At 41.9% G+C, this 19,320-nt stretch overlaps 1 protein-coding gene and 1 long non-coding RNA gene across 3 annotated transcripts; one reads left to right on the forward strand and one right to left on the reverse strand.

Moving 5' to 3' along the window:
- Positions 1-5,541: 5,541 nt before the first annotated feature.
- On the forward strand, positions 5,542-11,835 carry LOC118410174. Its single transcript, XM_035811713.1, has 7 exons — positions 5,542-5,967; positions 6,304-6,641; positions 9,233-9,457; positions 9,664-9,766; positions 10,246-10,383; positions 10,742-10,862; positions 11,529-11,835. The coding sequence occupies exons 1-7, from the start codon at positions 5,822-5,824 to the stop codon at positions 11,733-11,735; spliced, it is 1,278 nt and encodes a 425-aa protein (XP_035667606.1). The 5' UTR covers positions 5,542-5,821; the 3' UTR covers positions 11,736-11,835.
- A 3,732-nt stretch (positions 11,836-15,567) lies between these two features.
- On the reverse strand, positions 15,568-18,110 carry LOC118432382. 2 transcript variants are annotated; one of them, XR_004833077.1, is made up of 3 exons: positions 17,863-18,109; positions 17,506-17,706; positions 15,568-17,089 (listed from the first exon to the last, which is right to left on the reverse strand). It is a non-coding gene; the product is annotated as an uncharacterized LOC118432382 (long non-coding RNA). The 2 variants fall into 2 exon arrangements; XR_004833075.1 differs by having other exon boundaries at positions 17,506-18,110.
- Between the last annotated feature and the right edge of the window lie 1,210 nt (positions 18,111-19,320).

A 19,320-nucleotide genomic window follows, 5' to 3' on the forward strand; every position in this document is an offset into this window, starting at 1 on the left:
GATTTTGATAGCGATTTTTAATTTTGGTGGATATTTCATTTTTGCTGAACACTTCATTTTTGGTGGACATGTCAATTTTGTTGCCGATTTGAAAATTTTTCTGGCGATTTTCGGTTTTTGTTGCCAATTTTCACTTTGCAGGTGGACATTTCAATTTTGATGGACATTTCAATATTGTTTGTATTTGATTCCGCTAGTTATAGAATTTTGGAGATTTTTCTATAAACATTTCAATTTTATGGACCTTACGATATTGTTGGTGATTTTGATTTTTTTTTTACGATTTTTTTTTGCGGACATTCCAAGATAAGTTGTGATTCGAACATTTGTGGTGATTTTGATTTTGACAGCGGCGTTGGCTTGGCGCAACTGCTAAATGGTTCGGCTCGGAATCAAAAGGTCCCGAGTTCGATACCCACCGTGCCCTTTAGAAAGGCCCTTTACACGACTTTCCCTTGCAGTGTAGTGACGCCCACCGAGCCTCTTCGGCTAATTTGTCTGTGTGTCAAAGCATACTACGGATTTGGTGCATCAATTTGCCAACATCTGCACATTGACTTCCACCAAGAACCGTTAAATTTTTTATCTTGGTAGCGAATTTCATGTTTTGGCGATTTCAATTTTGGTGAACATTTCAATTTTTGTGGCTTTTGGTGGAGATTTTAATTTTTGAATGGAAAGTCAAATAAGCAAAGTACTACATGATGTTTGAAGAAAAACCATATAATTTTCAGAAGTACTCATCAGAGTAACACAGAAAGCCAACTAAAGTAACGGCAACTAATCCCCAAGGAGATTTTCCAGTGGCAAAGTTCTACGGTACGCGGTGGCAGTAGGACCGTCTGTCCGGCTGGTACGACTTTGCCACAGGGAAATCTGCTTGGAGATTTATGATAGCAAGTCCATTCTAAGTTATCCTAAGTCACTTTGTTCTGAAGCCAAAGGCAGATATTCTCGCCGACTGAGAAAAGCTCAAATCAAAATCGGGGGTTGCTCCGCGATCACAGTTTAGTGAAAAGGAGCCTTACACACTATGACGGCGTTCAGGTGGCATTTTTGTAGACAATCCGTCGGTAGTAGGCATTTCTTGGCTAATGGACTTGTAAGCAGGGACTGTACAACATTCTTCGTATGTCTTTAAAACTCCAGCGGTACCCTTTGAGATGGCCTCCCCATACGCGCAAGTTCCTTCCTCCCTGTCCCTCGAGGGCATAGCCTGGTCCAAAGCAAATGTATTGTACATGTGTTGGGGATCGTCGCTCCTGCATGCCTTATAAGCGGCTCCCTTCTCGTACATGAACTTTGAAGTAGAGATCTTTGATTCTGTACCATACGCCCCTCTTGCGACCATGTCACGAAACTTCTGCTTCCTCACTCCAACTGTTCCATACCCTGTAGCGCCCGACTTCTTTCTCACCTCACCTTCCCTTCTTGCGTAGCTCAGAGATTTGGAAAATGAAACGTGGTTTCCGTAATACGGATGGTTGGCGCCCTTCCTGATCACCCCCGGAAGAGCCACCTCTGCTCCTGCTGCGTAGAAAGTGGTGGCGTCATTGTCATCCTCTTGATCATCAGCTGCAGGGTCAGAGAGTCCAACGTTCTGGTACCAGCCGTGCGTTACGGGCAGTGAGGATGGGCGTCGATTTGCATGTCCTGTCACGTTCTGGTAGCTGTAGTAGTACTCGTCCGGTATCTGCCAGTAGTCTTGGTAATTTGTTGGCAGCGAGTTTCGCCGATATCTTACATTAGGGCTGTTGGAGTAAAAGTAGTCGTCTGGGATAACCCAGTAGGTGTGGGGATCTCCTTCACTTGATTCCGGCTCGGAAGCATCCAGTGCAGGTGCGGAGTTCCTCCTATGTACATCAACAGTCGCAATACTGGTGCCCTCGTTTGATATCACCCATCTGCTGATAGAGGGTATGGGCTGTGACGCAGGATCAACCGCATTATCTGGTATCTCACAATAATGATTTCCTGGAGAATCCTCGGTAGTCTGGTTGCCCCAGCAAGAGGCGAACTGCGTCTTTACCAAGTGCACTATAGTCGCCGCGCTCAGAACGATTCCAGCTGAGACCAGAAGAACTATTTTGACTATCATCAGCACACGGTATTGACCTCGTTCCGTTGGTGGTTGCGCTGTGATCTTGTTGTATGTCTGAGTAGGTGTCAGCAGTACATTCTCATCAACTGTTGTGAGAGAAGTCGCAGTGTGGACTGTCTCGTTACTGAAGGGGTTGTCGTCTCTTTCTCGACAAGCGACAGCATCTGAATTTTGTCTTTTCGGAGCGATGAGAAAGGACTTGATCAGGTTTGTCCCACTAATCAGAACACAGGTCACATTATCCAAGTTATCATCAGCATCTGAGACAGAATCTACCACAAGAGCGCCCAGACTTACCGCAGTGTCTTCATCCTTTGTAAAGGCAGCCAGTTGCAGAGTGTCTATTGAGTACTCTCCGGCAGCCAGGTCAAAACCAGCCGTTGCCTCCCCGAACCAAAACCGTTTACACCAGCGGATGACATTGTTTTCATTTTCTGTATGTGTTTTGTTTGTGTAAGACATGATGATGAAAGGAAATCGGTATACCTGCTGTGTTTTGTTGTAGCCGCAAAGAGACATTTGGTCAGAAGAAGACAAAGGGATCGAATGCAGCGGGAGCGTACCGTTATGACCAAACCACACATGATATTCTGTAGTAATAGCATTGCGCGCGGAGCAGATACTCAAGCTTCCCACTGCAACTCTGAATAATGACAAATCAGACAACAGCTGGACTTGCCATTTCACTGTGAGGGGAGTTCGATGCTGTGCTAGGAAGAGTCTAGTCCCGCTAAGACCGTAGGCTAGTTTGGGGGTTGGCCAACGAAAGTCCTTGGGAAGGCACAACAAATCATTGTTGTCGATGAACACGAAGCTGAGATTGGTTAGCGGCACAAACGCTGTCGTTGAGATGGTCTCTAGTGGGTTTGAACTCAAGTAAAGGTCGATTAGATTTGACAACCCCAAAAAACAGTCAGGACCTACGGATCGTATTAGGTTGTGGTCAAGTATCAGGCTGTCCAGGGCGTTCAGCTTTGCGAAGCTTCTTGGTTCTATGTATTCAATCATGTTGTGTGAGAAAGACAAAACGACCAAGGAACCTGGAGATATTAAAGCAGTAAACCACTCATGTTTTATGCTTGTCAAGTTGTTGCAGCCTAGGTACAACATTTGCAAGTTGACAAACGCATTCAGGCTCTTGGGCATCAAGTCAGTGATACCTCCATCAAAAATACTTAAGTATTTTACCCTTGAGTTGTTGCAAGAATTCAGTGCCTCTGATGATAAAACTCCAAAGAAATGACCTCGAACAGTTAGCCAAGCGCTCTCTCGGTCGTACGAAACAGTATCCGAGACCGAACTATTTGATTTTCTTGTGCATAAGAAACAAGACCTTGATGCGAGGGGGTCGGCAAAAGCAACTCCGTGTGAGTAGACGTAATATACATGATTCTGCCATGATTCACCGGTAGGAATACAGCGCTCGATGTCAGTCACTTTGCAGTCCGGAAAACATTCTTGAGCTAAGGCTGCACTTGAAACCACCAGGACGAGAAGTATCATGACCTCGTATGCCATTATTCACAACCACTTAAGCAAGGGGATCATGAGAACTTACAACACATGCTAACTTCTCATTTCGGATGAAAACAGGAGGCAATAAACTAATGACTTTGTGAATGAACCGTGCAATCTATGCACCGCTGGCAACAAGTGTGATTTCAAGGCTTGAATTTTGTCCGAATATTGCAGCCTTACGTAGAAAATATGCCTTCTGCCTTTTTTATGGTTTACCAGGGGTTTTAGTTGCGCTTTAGGCAAGGTAAAGTTAAACGAAACATTGAAATCGTTAAATCTAACTAAAAGATACAAAGGTTCAGTTGCTGTGTGTACTTATTTGTCAGGCAGGAAATGATGTTCAGTTTGTTCTCTGGGATGAGACCGAACGTATGGAGCCTTGCAGCGGAAGTCGATGCCAATTGGCTATGTCTTTCATGTAGCTATTTCTATTTCTCCCCCGGTAAAACAATGAGACAACCACTTTAAAACTATACAAAACCACCAACTTTCAAGTTAGATTACACAGTTCCTACCCTTAGTCACGCCAATTTTCAGTCGTGGTCCCACAGTTCGCTCTGAACCTCTATTGTCTGAATAAGAGTATTCTTTATACCTGTTTGGCTGGGCTGTGTGGATTTGTAGATTAGCTATGGTTACAGATGTTTGGAGACTCGATGTGCAGCGCTCACTCTCCCGTACGTGTACACTGATGGACAGTTATGCCGCCGTATGGCCTTTATACAGCATCTCAGAAATGGTTTCGTACAGTCTGACGTCCAATAAGTGTGTCGGCACGAACACTACGCTTACTTCATTTCATGAATTTATGGGAAAGAAAGGATGAATTGTCTGGGAGGCGAGCAACCAGTATATGCGACACTTTCCTAATTATGATTGTGAAGAAAAAATAGAAAAAAGGCTACAGCAAGTAAATTTCGTGGATGCCATCCCCTGCCGATTGCGAGAAAAAACAAAATTGGCAAATAAACAAGATGCGCAAATTTTCAAACAAAAATCACATCAATAAGATTTTAAGTGGCACAGTATAATAGAAAAGCACATCATCATTTAATGTATAACACAACTACTCTCAAGGCTGCACACTAGTGCTACTTTCCACAGCTACACTCAAGGCTACCACATTTATATCACTTTATAACGTACAACATTAAAAAAATAGCGAAGGTGAGTTGGTAACCATGTGCATGTGGTTTATAGTCGTCAAACTGGACGGTCTTATCATAGGATTCATAAGTAAACAAAATAAACACTATGTTACAATACCGTCACACTTACATTGAAAAAAAAACGTTTTACATGGCTTTAAAGTATTGCCAAGAAACATTTTCCCTAAAAATGAAATGGACTCTCCCAAGCCATTCGAAAATTGAAATCGCCACGAAAATTGAAATCTCCACGAACTAAAATTGAAATCGCCACCAAAATTGAAATCGCCACCAAAATTGAAATCGCCATGAAAATTGAAATCGCAACCAAAATTGAAATCGCCAACAAAATTGAAATCGCCACTAAAAGTGAAAATACGCCACCAAACTGTCTTTCCAAGACATTTCCGCGTCACCACGACCAGATTTTTTCTCCTAGCTGCATCTAAATTTCGTTATTTCGTTGTTTCGCTGATTTTTAAGTTAACACACGAGTCGAAACGAAATCAGATGTCAAAGATGATAACGTATCTGAGGGTATATTTTGAAGCAAGAATACCCCGTCTCCTGGAGGTACACAAACGTCAAGTCTCCCAACCCCGCCGATCAAAATAGTGTATAGCTACCACAAAAGGAGGCCAGTACAGCTAAAGATCATAGCCTGTGACCTGGCTTGAATAGAAGAGAGCAGAGAGACCAGGCTGATGCTTTTATCAACGCCTGGCAACCGGCCACCCCCAGATAGAAGAAGAGAAATTTGAGTGAAAAATATTTCATTCTATTCAGGCTCAAATCATGCATGAGACGAACCAATCATTCACGCCTTCAAAGAAGACGGCGATGGGGGGACAACGAGTCGTGTTCAACACCGCCGTGGTGGATGATGGGATCTCTTTGATCTCTCAGACCTCTGCTCGCTCTCTTCCACTTGATTATAACAGACAGTTCAAACCACTGGAAAACACAACTTGCCGTACTAAAGAGTAGTGGTTATCTGTTGGTTCGAGTCGAGTGAAATTGTGTTAAACTCTCCTTAATCACGTAGAACAACAACATGGTTTGTAGGGTAACCATCTTGTGTTTGAGGATGGTGGTCCAGGTCTACATGGTGACAGCACAGATGCAAGACGGGGAAAAGATTCCTTATCGTTGTTTTGGACAAGCAGGCAGCTTTGGATGGTCCGGGGATTGCGCTTGTAGGTAAGCTATGTCTTTCAAAACAATCCAATGTGTTACAAAATAAAAGCAAAAGTATTCTAAACTCTTTATATAGTCCATTACAGTTCTGCATTGAAAACGATACCTTTTGTTTACGCCTTGCATGCCGTTCATGATGTAAAAATGATTCTTTTTCAAAGAACACTCCACTTGCTAATATGAGATATGACGTAATATTCTGCGAGTCTTTTGTCACTTTACAAGATCACAAAGGCAAAAAAACTGTTCCGCTAAGAAAAGTACGGTGATGAAAGACCGAGATCTGGTTATAGGCAATATCTATTAATCCTTCTTCCCGTTCTATTTTCCGGGACACAGCACCATGTTGCCATGGGCAATGGACAATAGCATCCCGCAAACCAACCAACAACTAGTGGACGAGATGCAGAACATCAAGGCAAGACTAGACCAGCTCGAGGCGGTGACAGCGCAGATCACCTCGTCAGGAAGTCAGCAAAATACAGGACCAGCTACTGACAGCCGGTTGGACAGCCGAGTGGACAGCAGAGTGGACAGCAGAGTGGACAGCGCTGCCACAGCACGTACAGCAGTGCAGACGACACCAGCGGCGGACACGTCATCCACCGCGGGAAGTGATGTTGCCATCAGTGACAGCCCACAACCATCAGCTATCTACACAGCCGCGCCGACTCAAGGTGGGCTATGTTGGAATATGATATGATATGATATGAGGTATCTAGTTGTATATCCAGTCTTTGAAGCGAAATGCTTAATGCATGCGTTTATCTGTATCTAAAATGGAGCTGACTTTAGCTTGAGCTCTCCTAAAGACACACCACAAGACTGTTATATCTTTTGTTTGTTTGAACGCAGGCCGCTTTTCCTTGAGGTCATGAGGGAAGGGGCAAGGGTCAGACAACAAAGAAGATACAGTTTACATAGTTTAAAGTCTTTTTGATTAGTCTTTTTATGTATAGGAATAAAATGATAAAATGATATGGGCATTTTAGAACCTGCATGTATTTTAGGCTTATACTTAGTCCTATAAAGTGCGTTGTAATTAACATGAAACTAGAGTTCGGGGACCTCATACCTCCATGAAATATCTATTGCTTTTTTGTGGATGGTATGTATGTTTATAGTCGGTTGTATTTGAGAGTAATGGTTATAAATGTTATGGGAAAGTAGTGGTGTATTTATTTAATGACACAGAGGATGTCCATCTGATTAGTAATTATTAAAATGTGACACTTAATTGTGTAATGTGCGCTTAAGAGGTCGACGGCATATGGTAGCGTGGTGTTCCTTAAGCTTGATGTTTGGCATTTAAACTGTCTAAGGTTGTCAGCATTATTGAGGTTCGACTATGTGCCTCAGAGCGGTGTGGTGGGAGGAATTTGGGAAACTCAGAAAGAAGAAGGGATGTGGCCAACTTTATTCGTTCGTTTATTCGTTTATTCAGAAAAGAATCAGCATCGCAGTTTGTAAGAACAAACTGAATATCACTGATTTTGTACAAATTTTCAACATGTTGACTACAAAATATCTGTATATACATCCATTAAACAAATTACAGTACATGATGGTACAACAAAGTACAACTTTAGTCAGATGGTGATTTGATTTTCCACCAATATGTCATAACATCAGCTGTTCACACGGTACAAAAATGAGATGCACACTTTCCTCTGATAGCCCTACATCAACTGTAAGATGAATACTTGGCGCCAACCCCGTCTGCTAAAAAAACAAGTACCATTGGCTACGAAAGAGACAACTAACAACTGTCCCTTATCGTAACGAAATCAGAACATCTGTATCGCCCATAAAACTTCTGACACCCAACCCATCTAAGATGAGAGGACCTAATGGCATTTTAATCACCATGTCACTCAAATCAGCAGTACAGTATGTGAGACATCCATACCTGTTAAGCATTACCGTTAAATGTACCTCAACTTCTTACAATTATACTTACGCTTCACATCTCCATGATATCCTAAGCAGACATAAATAAAACTAATTATCATATTTAAAAAAACTCGGGGTTCCCCAAACAGCTGTCATACAAATCACCTCACTATCTGCTTGGAGCTAAGCCCATTAACAAACACTTAAAGCACGATGCCTGTTCCAATATATCGCAGATATAGGGGGATTTCTGATATTATTACATCGATTATAACGACAGATACGGCGCCCCAAATCACATCGATTCGAGCTTTCATCACAGCCCACCACCACAACAAGTATGAAATAAATCCATCCAGCTGTTCTTGAGTAATCTTGTACACAGACAGAGACACATAACAGAAAATATAACCTCCATGACATTTCATGGAGGTAACTACTGTGCCAACTGTTACAAATATTTCAAACAGTCCTAAGCAGACATAAATAAAACTACTGGGGGTTCCCCAAACAGCTGTCACCTCACTATCTGCTTGCAGCTAAGCCCATTAACAAACACATACAGCACGATGCCTGTACCAATATATCTCAAATATAGGGGTGATTTCTGATATTATTACATCGATTATAACGACAGATACGACTCCCAAGATCTCATCGATTCGAGCTTTCATCACACCCCACCAACACAACAAGTATGAAACCAATCCATCCAGCCGTTCTTGAGTAATCATCTACACAGACAGAGACACATAACAGAAAATATAACCTCCATTCCATGACATTTCATGGAGGTAATAGGAACATCAAATCAAAATGACAGTTGAACGTGATCATTCTTGACTATCAGCTGCCAGTTCTGCGCCTTGATGAAGTTAGTGATGGTAGGAGATGTTACGGTCCCTGCCCTGTTAGGGGGAGCTGTCGTAGATTTATCAGGCGAAGTAAATCGCCTTAGTCATGGTCCTGCCCGGACTCACGCAGGGCACGCGGCTAAAACGTACTCCAGAACATTCTGTGAGACATGTTTTTTTTTCTATAAACAATAGTGACGTATATACGTGCGCGGGGTTCTTTGTGACGACAAACTAATAAACGGACAAATCGTACGTGATCTAAAACTTCGTACACGGAGACTAAGGGCAAATGCACAGGCTGGAATTTGCTATATGAACGTCTAACTTACCGTTTGTCTTACCGCGTACCGAAGCCAAGTAGTTCTAAAGGTGAACTTGTATCAAAGGGCAAAGCGACTAAACAAAAACACTGTGAACATTACCTTCAGAAGTACGGACTGTCATTCATGTATATATACATATGAATCTGTTTTTGATAAATGTTTTCTAGACGCATGTGACTGTTCGTTTTCTTTTAGCCGTGGCGGCCGTCCCGACCCCTGGGTACTACTGGGACCTGTCAGGCAAGTGTAATCCGCAAGGGTCGTCCCAGAAACAGTGTAACAAGTCCTGTCGGTCCAAGATGGTGTATGCTAACACCGGAAATAGAACTGGCGTCGCTTCCGGGAGTCTGTACCTTGTTGCTAACGACAGAAGTGGGGCCAGTTCAACTTCTAACCTGCAGCCATGCGCCATTAAGACCGGTAAGGAACTATAAAACGTAGAAGCAATATTTTCACATCAACTTTGGCCAGTATTTTTTTTTTCAAATCCTTTGCTGTGCTGTCTGTATTCAATCAGATGCTGCTTGTTTTCACATATTCGGCACTCATTCAGACAGCAAAGTAACTTTACGTTGGATGCTCATTGTCTTTTCGTTTCCCCTTTTCATCGCCAATCAATGTTGCAGATAGGAAGCGGAAGGATTTCATCGACTTCGGCAGTTTCCGTGGCAGCTGCCCCGCTCAGCCCGAGCTGTGCCGAGATGGCCTCACGCTGGCGGTGTGGATGAAGTGAGGGACCATTGCCACTCATTTTCAAATCCCATTTTTCCCATCTAAGGTCACAGTAAATATACTGGATGACGCCTGCGCAATTTTAACCTAAAACAACAGAGTAATTTCCGTCCTCTTTGGCTATGGACCAAATGACTATAATCCATAAAAATTGGAAGATATGCTAGGTAGCATTGAGTATACTTGTAGGAGCGCTACTAGTGAGGTAGCCAACTTCACAAGGCCTTATTAGTTATGGTGATACTAGGCTACTGAAGTGTCAATTTTCGCACTTCTTAAACACATGATTAAAAGAGATGATGTGTTTTGGTGGCTGTGTCACGCTGTTTTGTCGCACCAAATCGTCTTATCTTGCACAAATCGCATTGTAAAATCAAAACATCATGACTAATCATGACATACTGAAATGCAGTTTTTGTCAATACAATTAACGTGTCACCAATCGATTTTTACGTTTCTGACTGCTTGTAACATAGGATGCAGAGGAAAGACAACACATACGGTGACGGACAGAACCCGGATCTGTACTTCATCAGTACGGGCGGACAGACCAGGTCCAGTCGGGGCTTCTCCGTGTCGGCGGAGTGGATCTCCATGCCGTCTGTAGCCTACAGGTGGGACTCCGTGGGAGGAATGGAGTAATGTGATAATGCTTTAATGGTGATGTTAATATTACTTTAGAAAATCTTAAGTGTAATTCAATTTCTTACAATTTTATTGAAAGGTAACGATATTGACTACAAAGACGTCAAATATGTCGAAAATCTATCAATGCTGTTAACAGATGGTACGTGCATTCAGTCGAATTTGGCTGATTTTCAAAGATATGTAGATAGAATAAATAAAACCTAGGCGGTCGTGATCATTAATAGTGCAATGATATTCGTCAATGATAAATGTATATATTATGCAAATCAAATTTTATATTTCAAACCATTCAAACTTTATATCTTCATAACGCCTGTACCACAGGTTCGCCCTTTGCACAACTATCCGGGATTTTGACGGTGTGTGGTTCCAGTGCACCCATGATGTCCCCGACGGTACCTGGTTTCACTTTGTGTTCACCTGGAACAAGCAGACAATGCTCAAAGTACGAACTATCGTCATTGCCTCCTTGTAAAGAGGTTTTGTTTTCGGCGTGTCTGTATGTTTGCGTTCATGTGTGCTCGTCCGGACGTTTGTATTCTAGTGTGTTTGTATTAATTTTTCTATTATACAGTACTTTCGGTAGAGTAACATAAAGTAAGTGGAAATGTGTGATCTCAAATGTCTTGCAAGAGTCACAGCAGTGAAGCTCAGAGGTGGTAAAACTAGTCGTTTATCAGACATGACTGAAATTACAGGTAAAGGGGAATGAATTACACTACTAATCAACAGGGAAGTAGTGATTTTGGTAGTCTTTTAGCGTTTTCGCAGTTAAATTTTCCATCTACTAGTCACGTTCACCGTTGATGGGCAGGAGTAGATACTACTGTTATATCGGAATTATCAACATATGATTAATGACATACAAATTAAAAAGGACATTTGAGAAACACTATAATTCACGGAGGCTAAATTTTCTATACATGCTCAGATGGAGTAATGTAGCAATCGGTGAAGACCGGAACAACGACACACTTACAATGCAATTACATTTCAATGACGGTCCCTTGGCAACTTTACATGTATTTAGTTATCAATCTGTGAGGTTAATGGACTTGTTTTGTATTGTTTTCCAATGACTCACACGAACTTTTGTTGTTTTTCTGCAAAGGTTTACATTGGAGGGAATCTGAGTGGACAAACTAAAGGCCTTCTTTCCGGTGGATCTGGTAAACTGTGGTACAGCAACCTGACACTGGGGAGGCCAAACAACTTACGGAACAGCCACCACGCCTCTGCAGCTTACAGCAACTTGAAGATTTTTGAGCGAGAACTCAGTGCTGTGGAGGTGTCCGCTTTGTACAATAGCGAACGATGAAGTAAAGGCACATGTCGCAAGGTGGCGCTTTATATAAACGCTGACCACCAAGGTCAATACATGAGTAAACAATCGTTATTCTACTCTACGTAAATACAGTTCACAACAAAAGTTCGTAGACCTCAGGCCTGCATGAAATGTATTGGGTTTCTGTAGACCTATTGGGTATTTTTGCCTTTTTGTCTGTGGTACGTGGTTGGAAAAATGAGCTTTTTACCGTGTTGGTTGTGCACCATGCAAAAGTCTGACTCTGAAATTCCATTTTCTGAATTTGTAAGTTTGGACATGGATGAACATTACTTATTTTGGATTTCTTAAGTATGTAACCAACCACAGTACTTTGAAGTTGTTGAGACGCTACCTTTTTTTGTCTCAGATGGCCCATGCACATGTAGTTACTCTGTCACATGATATACTAATATCTTCCTATTTCAATGTACTGACCTAATGCAGCTGCTAAGTCTCCTTGGTTTGTGTTCTTCCAATGATATTCATTAAAGATTTATTTCTGGGGTGTTATTCACTTGACATCGGAATGTTACTTGCATAATTTGACCAATGATACTTTTATCTGTAGTTCCATAGACATTAGACAATATGAATAGTGGTAGCCCCCATGCAGCAGCAACAGTTAGTCCCCAGGGTGGTATGATATTTTCATTCAATCCATCCAACCCAAACCTAAATCTCCTGTAGTATCTAAGCCAAATTTAACAGCATAATTTACTATGAAAAATGTCCTTGTCAATCCCATTTATAGATGGCAAGCTGCTGGCAATGTAGCCTGATTAAATCTCGCTTATAGCAGCCCGCCAAACATCCGCCGGCCCGCGGGGAGGGGCCAGTTACAGCCCTGGACAGCGGAGTTTGTGTTACACAGACTACTGGCAATGGAAGCTTTGAAAAGTTCAGAAGCTGTTGTAGTCAGAGCAAACACCCAGCAAACATCCCCGCAAACCAATGAGCAGGCCCAAAAACCAAGCGAATATGACTAGCCCAAAACAACAAATTACCTGTATACAGTATGGAAATGGCATTACCAAAGAAACAAAAAGAAACACAGGACAAATCATACACATACCTTTCTCTTATGCCCACACTCTATACAGTTCTCCTCCACATTAGAAAATTGCATCTTCTTCTGTTTAAGTTCAAGTTCAACCATGATTGCCAACAGGGTAAAGGAACTTGTACCAAAACTTAAAACTCAGTACTATACAGCTCTAGAAACACCACAAAGAGTAATAAGCAAACTCCAATTATACCTGACCAACAGATATATAATCTTGTACACTCCCGTCATCTGGCAAACTGTCAGTGCCACTTAGTAACCTGATACATTGAAGGTGGCCCAGGCCAGATGATGGTTCTACACCCAACCATAATCTGTTTTTAAAACCAAGCAGATATTGGGAGGATGCCCCAACCACACAAAAACAGGATCAACCTATACAGTATCAAGTTCAAGCACAAGGAGGCCCAAAATCAAACCTGACCACCAGGACACCACAAACAACTCACGTACCAAATAGCAACACAATGGTACCTTGCGTTCCGGAGATACAGCGCACGCCCCGTGCCCGCACAAAAGGTAACCTAAAATGTCAAGTTCAAGCACCAAGGGCGCCAAAATCAAAATTGAGCATTATTCAGCCACCGCCGACACAAGTGCCAAATATCATCGCGCCAGCACCAGCCGTTCAGAAGATATAACTCCGGAAACACCCCTCTCGGACACAAAATTCGACCTGCCGGGTCAAGTTCAAACGCGACAAGGCCCAAAGTCAATCCTAGGCAACAGGCAACAACCCCCCACCCATGCACCAAAAATCGTCGCAATCGCCCGTATCGTTCCGGACACACAGCGCCAAAAGTGCCCCAAAAACACCAAAAATGCCACCTGCAATGTCAAGTTCAAACGCCAGGAGGCCCAAAATCAAACCTGAGTGTTAGGCTACCACCGCCAACCCACGTACCAAAAACCGTCGTGCTCGCACCATCCGTTCACGAGATACAGCGCCCTACATCCCCGGCTACCGAAAAGTTCCCACCAGCATCAAAACCATACCTGCATACATGCAGGTAATTACCTTTGCTTTGTAGCTTCTGAGTGTGGCACCACTGTGTACTGACTGTATAACATTCATGTTGCAATAAAAAATTCTAGAAGCTGATAATGATATTCACAAACAATCAGCATGTTTAGGGTTAGGGTCAGGTTTGTGATTAGAGCTAGCATGTTTAAGAGTGGGACAAAACTCGTGCTAGTGTTGAGTTGGGGTTGAGGTTACTGTTAGTGTTAGTGTTAAGGTTAGGGTTAGGGTTACGGTTACGGTTAGAGCTAACATGGGAAAGAGCTTGTTATAGTCAGTCAATCTTGGTATCATTGGAAACTTTCTCTTGTAAGTAGTTGTAATCTGAAAATCGTTTCCAAAACCCCTGCTTTCTTCTCGAGATGCGAGTTAATCACAACCCTAACACTAACCGTAACCCTACCTAATAGGGTAGGGGTTGGAGATGAGGTAAGGGCTAACATGGCTAACGTCGACATCAGTATCAATGAAATTCGCTAGAGAGCGCTATAGTGTAGCCTATCCGCTGCATGTTGTGACTAAGTTTTATCATCCAAATCATTTTCTTCAAAATATTGTCACCCAATTTTATCTAAGGCATAGTGTCACTATCATAAGGCCACGTTGATTTGATTATATGGATGACATCCGCGCTCGCACCAATTTTCGGCCATTTCCAAAAAAAAAAAGTTTTCGACCACACAATAAATTGTGCAAAGCAGCTGTAAAATGAGCACAAATATTCCGTAGATTGAAAAAAAGTATCAGAAAACAGATAACTAATGCCATAAAATGCCAAAATGAATCTAAAGTCAAAGAATAAGATGTGAAAGGACTGAAAGAAAGAAAAAAAACTATTGTTGGTTGGGGGAGGTACCAGTACAGAAAATTCAGGTCCAGACGATCATTTCCAGGTCCGAACATGAACTTGGACCTGATTGTCTGTGGAAACTTGAGAACTGGCAATACTCAAAACAATGGTAATTGGTCAATTTTGCTACAAAGGAATCTGTTTGGTGGATTATTGGACTCCCACTGCATTTTAAAATCCCATCTCCATGTAATAAAGGCTAACTGTCTCTGTGCCTTTGACTGTAGAAACTTGGTGCAATTGACTATAAACTCTACTTGACTTCGCTCTTGTTGTCTTCTTGGCCCCCTGGTTAGACCCCAAATGGCTGCCGACATAGTGTGTCAATTTTGTAATTGGCAAAACCTGTTCCTCTGGGTTTTTTTCAGGTCTGTTGTTTTCGGATTGGTCCAAGAAGAAAAAAATGTTTTGCACCCGTATGATGTACTGGTCCCTACACCCAACTGTTGGTATACCATACTGTGTGTTTAGTCCTATGTTCAACCTTCCTGACCACTTTGATTTCATACTGAAGGCAACTTTTTTTTTTGGCCAAACTTTTTTTTTTATTCGCTCGCTCGCATCAGTTTTGGAGTTCCCGGAGGATGTCATCCATATAATTGAATCAACATGGCCTAATGTTCTAGAATATAACATATATTACGCTAATTTGATTGACCATACTATTCCCATTCATAAATTTGGTTTCTAAGAATTGTTACATATTAGCAACACTTTGATTTCTGTCAGGTCAAGGTTCTTGAAATGGAGGATCCACCATTTCACAATACTTAGGGGGTGGGAACTTCTGAGAGGGATTATCCATTTTCCGACAGTCTGGGGGTATCGGTAGAGGGGGTATCACTTCACCTGAGTTTGAGGGTGTTTAAAGAGAAATAAAAACAATACCTGGTTTAAAACGGTTTATTTGAGCATTTGTTTGACATATTCGAGGAACACAGTGTACTATTTGTTGCCCAGGTTGTACTTGACACTTTCAAACCTTGATCATGGAAATAGATTACAACTATAACAATTATATGGCAACTGTTAACTTGTCAATTTTAATATGTATTGTTGATGTTTGTGTAAAATCAACACAATTCAGTGTACATGCCTTCAACATTGTACACTGTCAGTTGATTCCCATTAAAATTGAATTGAATTGAGCTACAGGATAAAAAGAGTCTTTTGAGATCATTTTCTTGGATAATGTGGCTTTCTATGTCAAGTTGGCCAGTCTTGTACTAGAAAAGACACAAAATACACGGAATATAAAGCCTACGTGAGACCAAAAGACCTTCAAGAAAGAATACATGGAAAAATACATGACGAAATCAATAAACTAATCAATATATACTATTACTGTGCCTATCAAATTTAATTTCCAACGCGAAAATTGGAAAATTGGACAAATTTTCGACTGAACAGCTCCAGTCTTTGTCAAAGAATGAACAATCCACTGCTTCTGTGACGTCACGTTATGTAGATACCATACGTCACTAGTCGGTGAGCAGTGTATATATACTATGTATATCATGATATATTTAGAAAGGCTATTGGCTACAGGAAAATCCACATTATTCGTAAAGCATTATTCACATTTCTATAAGACTGTAAAGCATTATTGACATTTCTATGTAGACTAGGCAAACATTCCCACAAAGCTTTCAACGGGTTAACACAGATCTAGAATGGCAACGTGAGAGCAAGTGAGGAAATGAGAAAATACTAGTTTTTACGGGCGCTGATGGAATAACTACGGTACCGGTGCAGTATGCCACGTAGACACCAGAGGACGTTGTTGTCTTTTAACCAGTACAGTTGTAGTAAACATTTATAAGATTGATATTGGCTCGTAAATCGTACATTAGCCAAATTGCTTAAGGACGAATCTAAGAAGGAAAATTACAGCAAGTAACCTTCTAACGTTACACCATAAATGATCAATATCAGTATACTATTAGATAGATATACTACATTGTAATTTTGGACACAGTTTTTGGAAACTTTAGGCTAAGTAAAAACACAAAAGACATATATTCACATAGGACATATTCAAAGGACAAAAAATGAAAACATCAATTTACTGTTAGCCACTCCTGTACTGGAATGGCATGATATGATTAAAACATTTAAATCAAAGCATACTAAAAACCATCTATTTCCAAACATATTTAAAAGGGTCATAATGACTCCTTATGACCCAGGGGTGTAAATAATAACAGCAGCCATGCAGAATATAATGGATTAATGTAATAAGGGTCCTAAAACCACTTTACTCTGAGTTCTGAAAAACACCGTACGTATAGGCTTGACGCCTCCTGCTTGGCTTGGTGATGCACTGATGTCGCGATCGGGAAGCATCTTCAGTGACGGTTGCGCCTGGCACCTTCCTTACCCAGCTCCTCCCTTAGTACGTCTGGACATTTCTGTGATATCAGTAAAATAAAGAGACATGCATTAGGTGCGACTGTGGCACAATTAGAACTGCACCTTGGCCTCTGCTACTAGTGCTAATGTCAACCTATACAGACTACGACAATATTACACAAACAAATTATTTGATGTATTGTTTAAAAAGTTCATAACCAAATTTTCCATCTGACAAAACCCATAGATATTTAAGTAAAAGAAAACTACTTTTTAACTAAGCATTGTTAACGTTATAGAAACTGTAAACGTAATGAATTCCTTTGTGTTGGTAAGTTTAGACAGACCTGATGAATTCCTTTGTGTTGGTATGTTTCGACAAAGACATGAAAATAAAGATCTGGGTTATGTTGCATGTTGACAATGACACTCTTTTTCATAATGCATGCTACCAACAAATGTACGGCTTTATTACCTTGTCAAATGTCTGGGGAAGACCAAGGCGCCCGCCTGCTGTTTTGAACACCGCAGATCTCCAAAAAAGATGAACCCGGAGATTCTCCCGACGTCTCCCGGAATGTGTTGTGTAGCACCCGCGTTACGGTGAGCCTTGGCCTCCCCCTTCGCAGCCCTTGCCTCCGATACCGATCGATTGGAGATATTTCGCCGTGCGGAGCTATTATGGTAAAAGAGACGGGCTCGCATTAGCTGCCTCGCCTCGTTGTAACAAACACAACATGCTCAACGGATGCCCAACGGTAAGTGGGAATGTGGCCCACACAATTAGAACTGGACAAATCTCATAAACTGCAATGAATTAACGTTCACCAACATAGCTAATGCTAAGCAGAGCCGTATAAAACGCCGCCGGTCGTCTCGTAGATGACCCCGGATATTTCTTGACATCTCCGGATCTCGGGGCGTTGTCGCGAAGCGGTAACGGTTGGCATCTCCCTTCGGCAGCCCTTGCCGTGTGTAGATATTTCTGGTTACGGTGCGAGTCCGTGAGAAGAAGCGGGTAACGTTACGGTCTCACTTTGTAAAAGAATCGAAAATGGTCTGGGGGAGATGAACAAAGGTGTGTCCAACACAGGTGAAAATAATTACTGGTCACTGATTGGTCAAGCAATCAGTCATCCCTCAGGCATCATTGGTCCTGGTCGTGTGCTGCAATTAATTTCATTATTTCAGATAACCAAACAAAGAAGTGCATTCTTTTGACCAATGACACCAGGGGCTTTTTTTATACCAGACCTGAATCGTGGACAGTGTCGCGCCATATGTCTGCCAGGTGTCTGAGTTGACGGTCTTAAATACCTCGCAGCTTACCAGTACAGAACAACATCACGGCCGCTCGGTGGCGTAGTCCTTTGTCCTTTCAGCGTCCTACCTTAGATAACAGGTTTGGTCGTACTTCCCAGAGCGTTTTATGTGTGTTTATACGCGTTTTGAATACCTTATTATCAGTCCAATGTTATTTCAAAAATCGATAGCGTATACGTAAACGTTGAATTCTTTTGTGACCGTCGGATGATACAAAAAAACGCAGACCAAGCTGCACTTACATTCAAGACATACCTGTGCCTTATCTTTTGCCTCAACCATGGCATTTCTTGACGTTAGTCTGTCTTAAACTAATTGTTATTTCACTTTTTTCTTGCTTACAGGATCTGATTGGTGCCATCAAGTCCGGATTAACTGCAGCTGCAATGTTCCTGGTGGGACTTATCCTGGTGAGAGGTTGTCCGATGCCATTTCCACGGCTAGCTGTACGGTGACGTCCAGAACGATCGGTGCTTGTGTGTACGCCCTGCCAGAGGACCTGAAACTAAGATAAGTTCCTGTGTGTTTTATTGGGTGTAAAACGGAAATATCTCGCAGAGATCGATGGGCTGGGAATAACTTGTCGGTGGCATGATAAGAAGGAAATATTTTGTGCGGCCTTTTGTGCGTTATTAATTACAAAATTACTAACTGAACTTTCGCTTTGTTGCTTCCAGGACCCTATTGGTGCCATTAAGGTGAAGTCCAGAAAGATCGGTGCTCGAGTTTACGCCCTGCCAAGGGACCTGAAACTAAGTTAACAAGAGTTCGTAGACCTCAGGCCTGCATGAAATGTATTGGGTGTCTGTAGACCTATTGTGTATTTTTTCCCCTTTTTGTCCGTGTTTGCGTGGTTGGAAAATGTGCACCATGCAAAAGTCTGAAATTCCATTTTCGGAATGTGTAAGTTTGGGCATGGATGAACATTACTTATTTTGGATTTCTTAACCATGTAACCAACCACAGT

This window comes from Branchiostoma floridae, chromosome 2, assembly GCF_000003815.2.
Source record: "Branchiostoma floridae strain S238N-H82 chromosome 2, Bfl_VNyyK, whole genome shotgun sequence".
In the NCBI taxonomy this organism is placed as follows: Eukaryota; Metazoa; Chordata; class Leptocardii; order Amphioxiformes; family Branchiostomatidae; genus Branchiostoma; species Branchiostoma floridae.

Bases quoted from the DNA above. Each gene is read 5' to 3' on its own strand.
- LOC118410174 (XM_035811713.1), top strand. From the start codon at position 5,822: ATGGTTTGTAGGGTAACCATCTTGTGTTTGAGGATGGTGGTCCAGGTC. The intron at 9,767-10,245 runs GTGAGGGACCAT...CTTGTAACATAG, and splicing joins ACGCTGGCGGTGTGGATGAA to GATGCAGAGGAAAGACAACA. The intron at 10,384-10,741 runs GTGGGACTCCGT...CCTGTACCACAG, and splicing joins ATGCCGTCTGTAGCCTACAG to GTTCGCCCTTTGCACAACTA.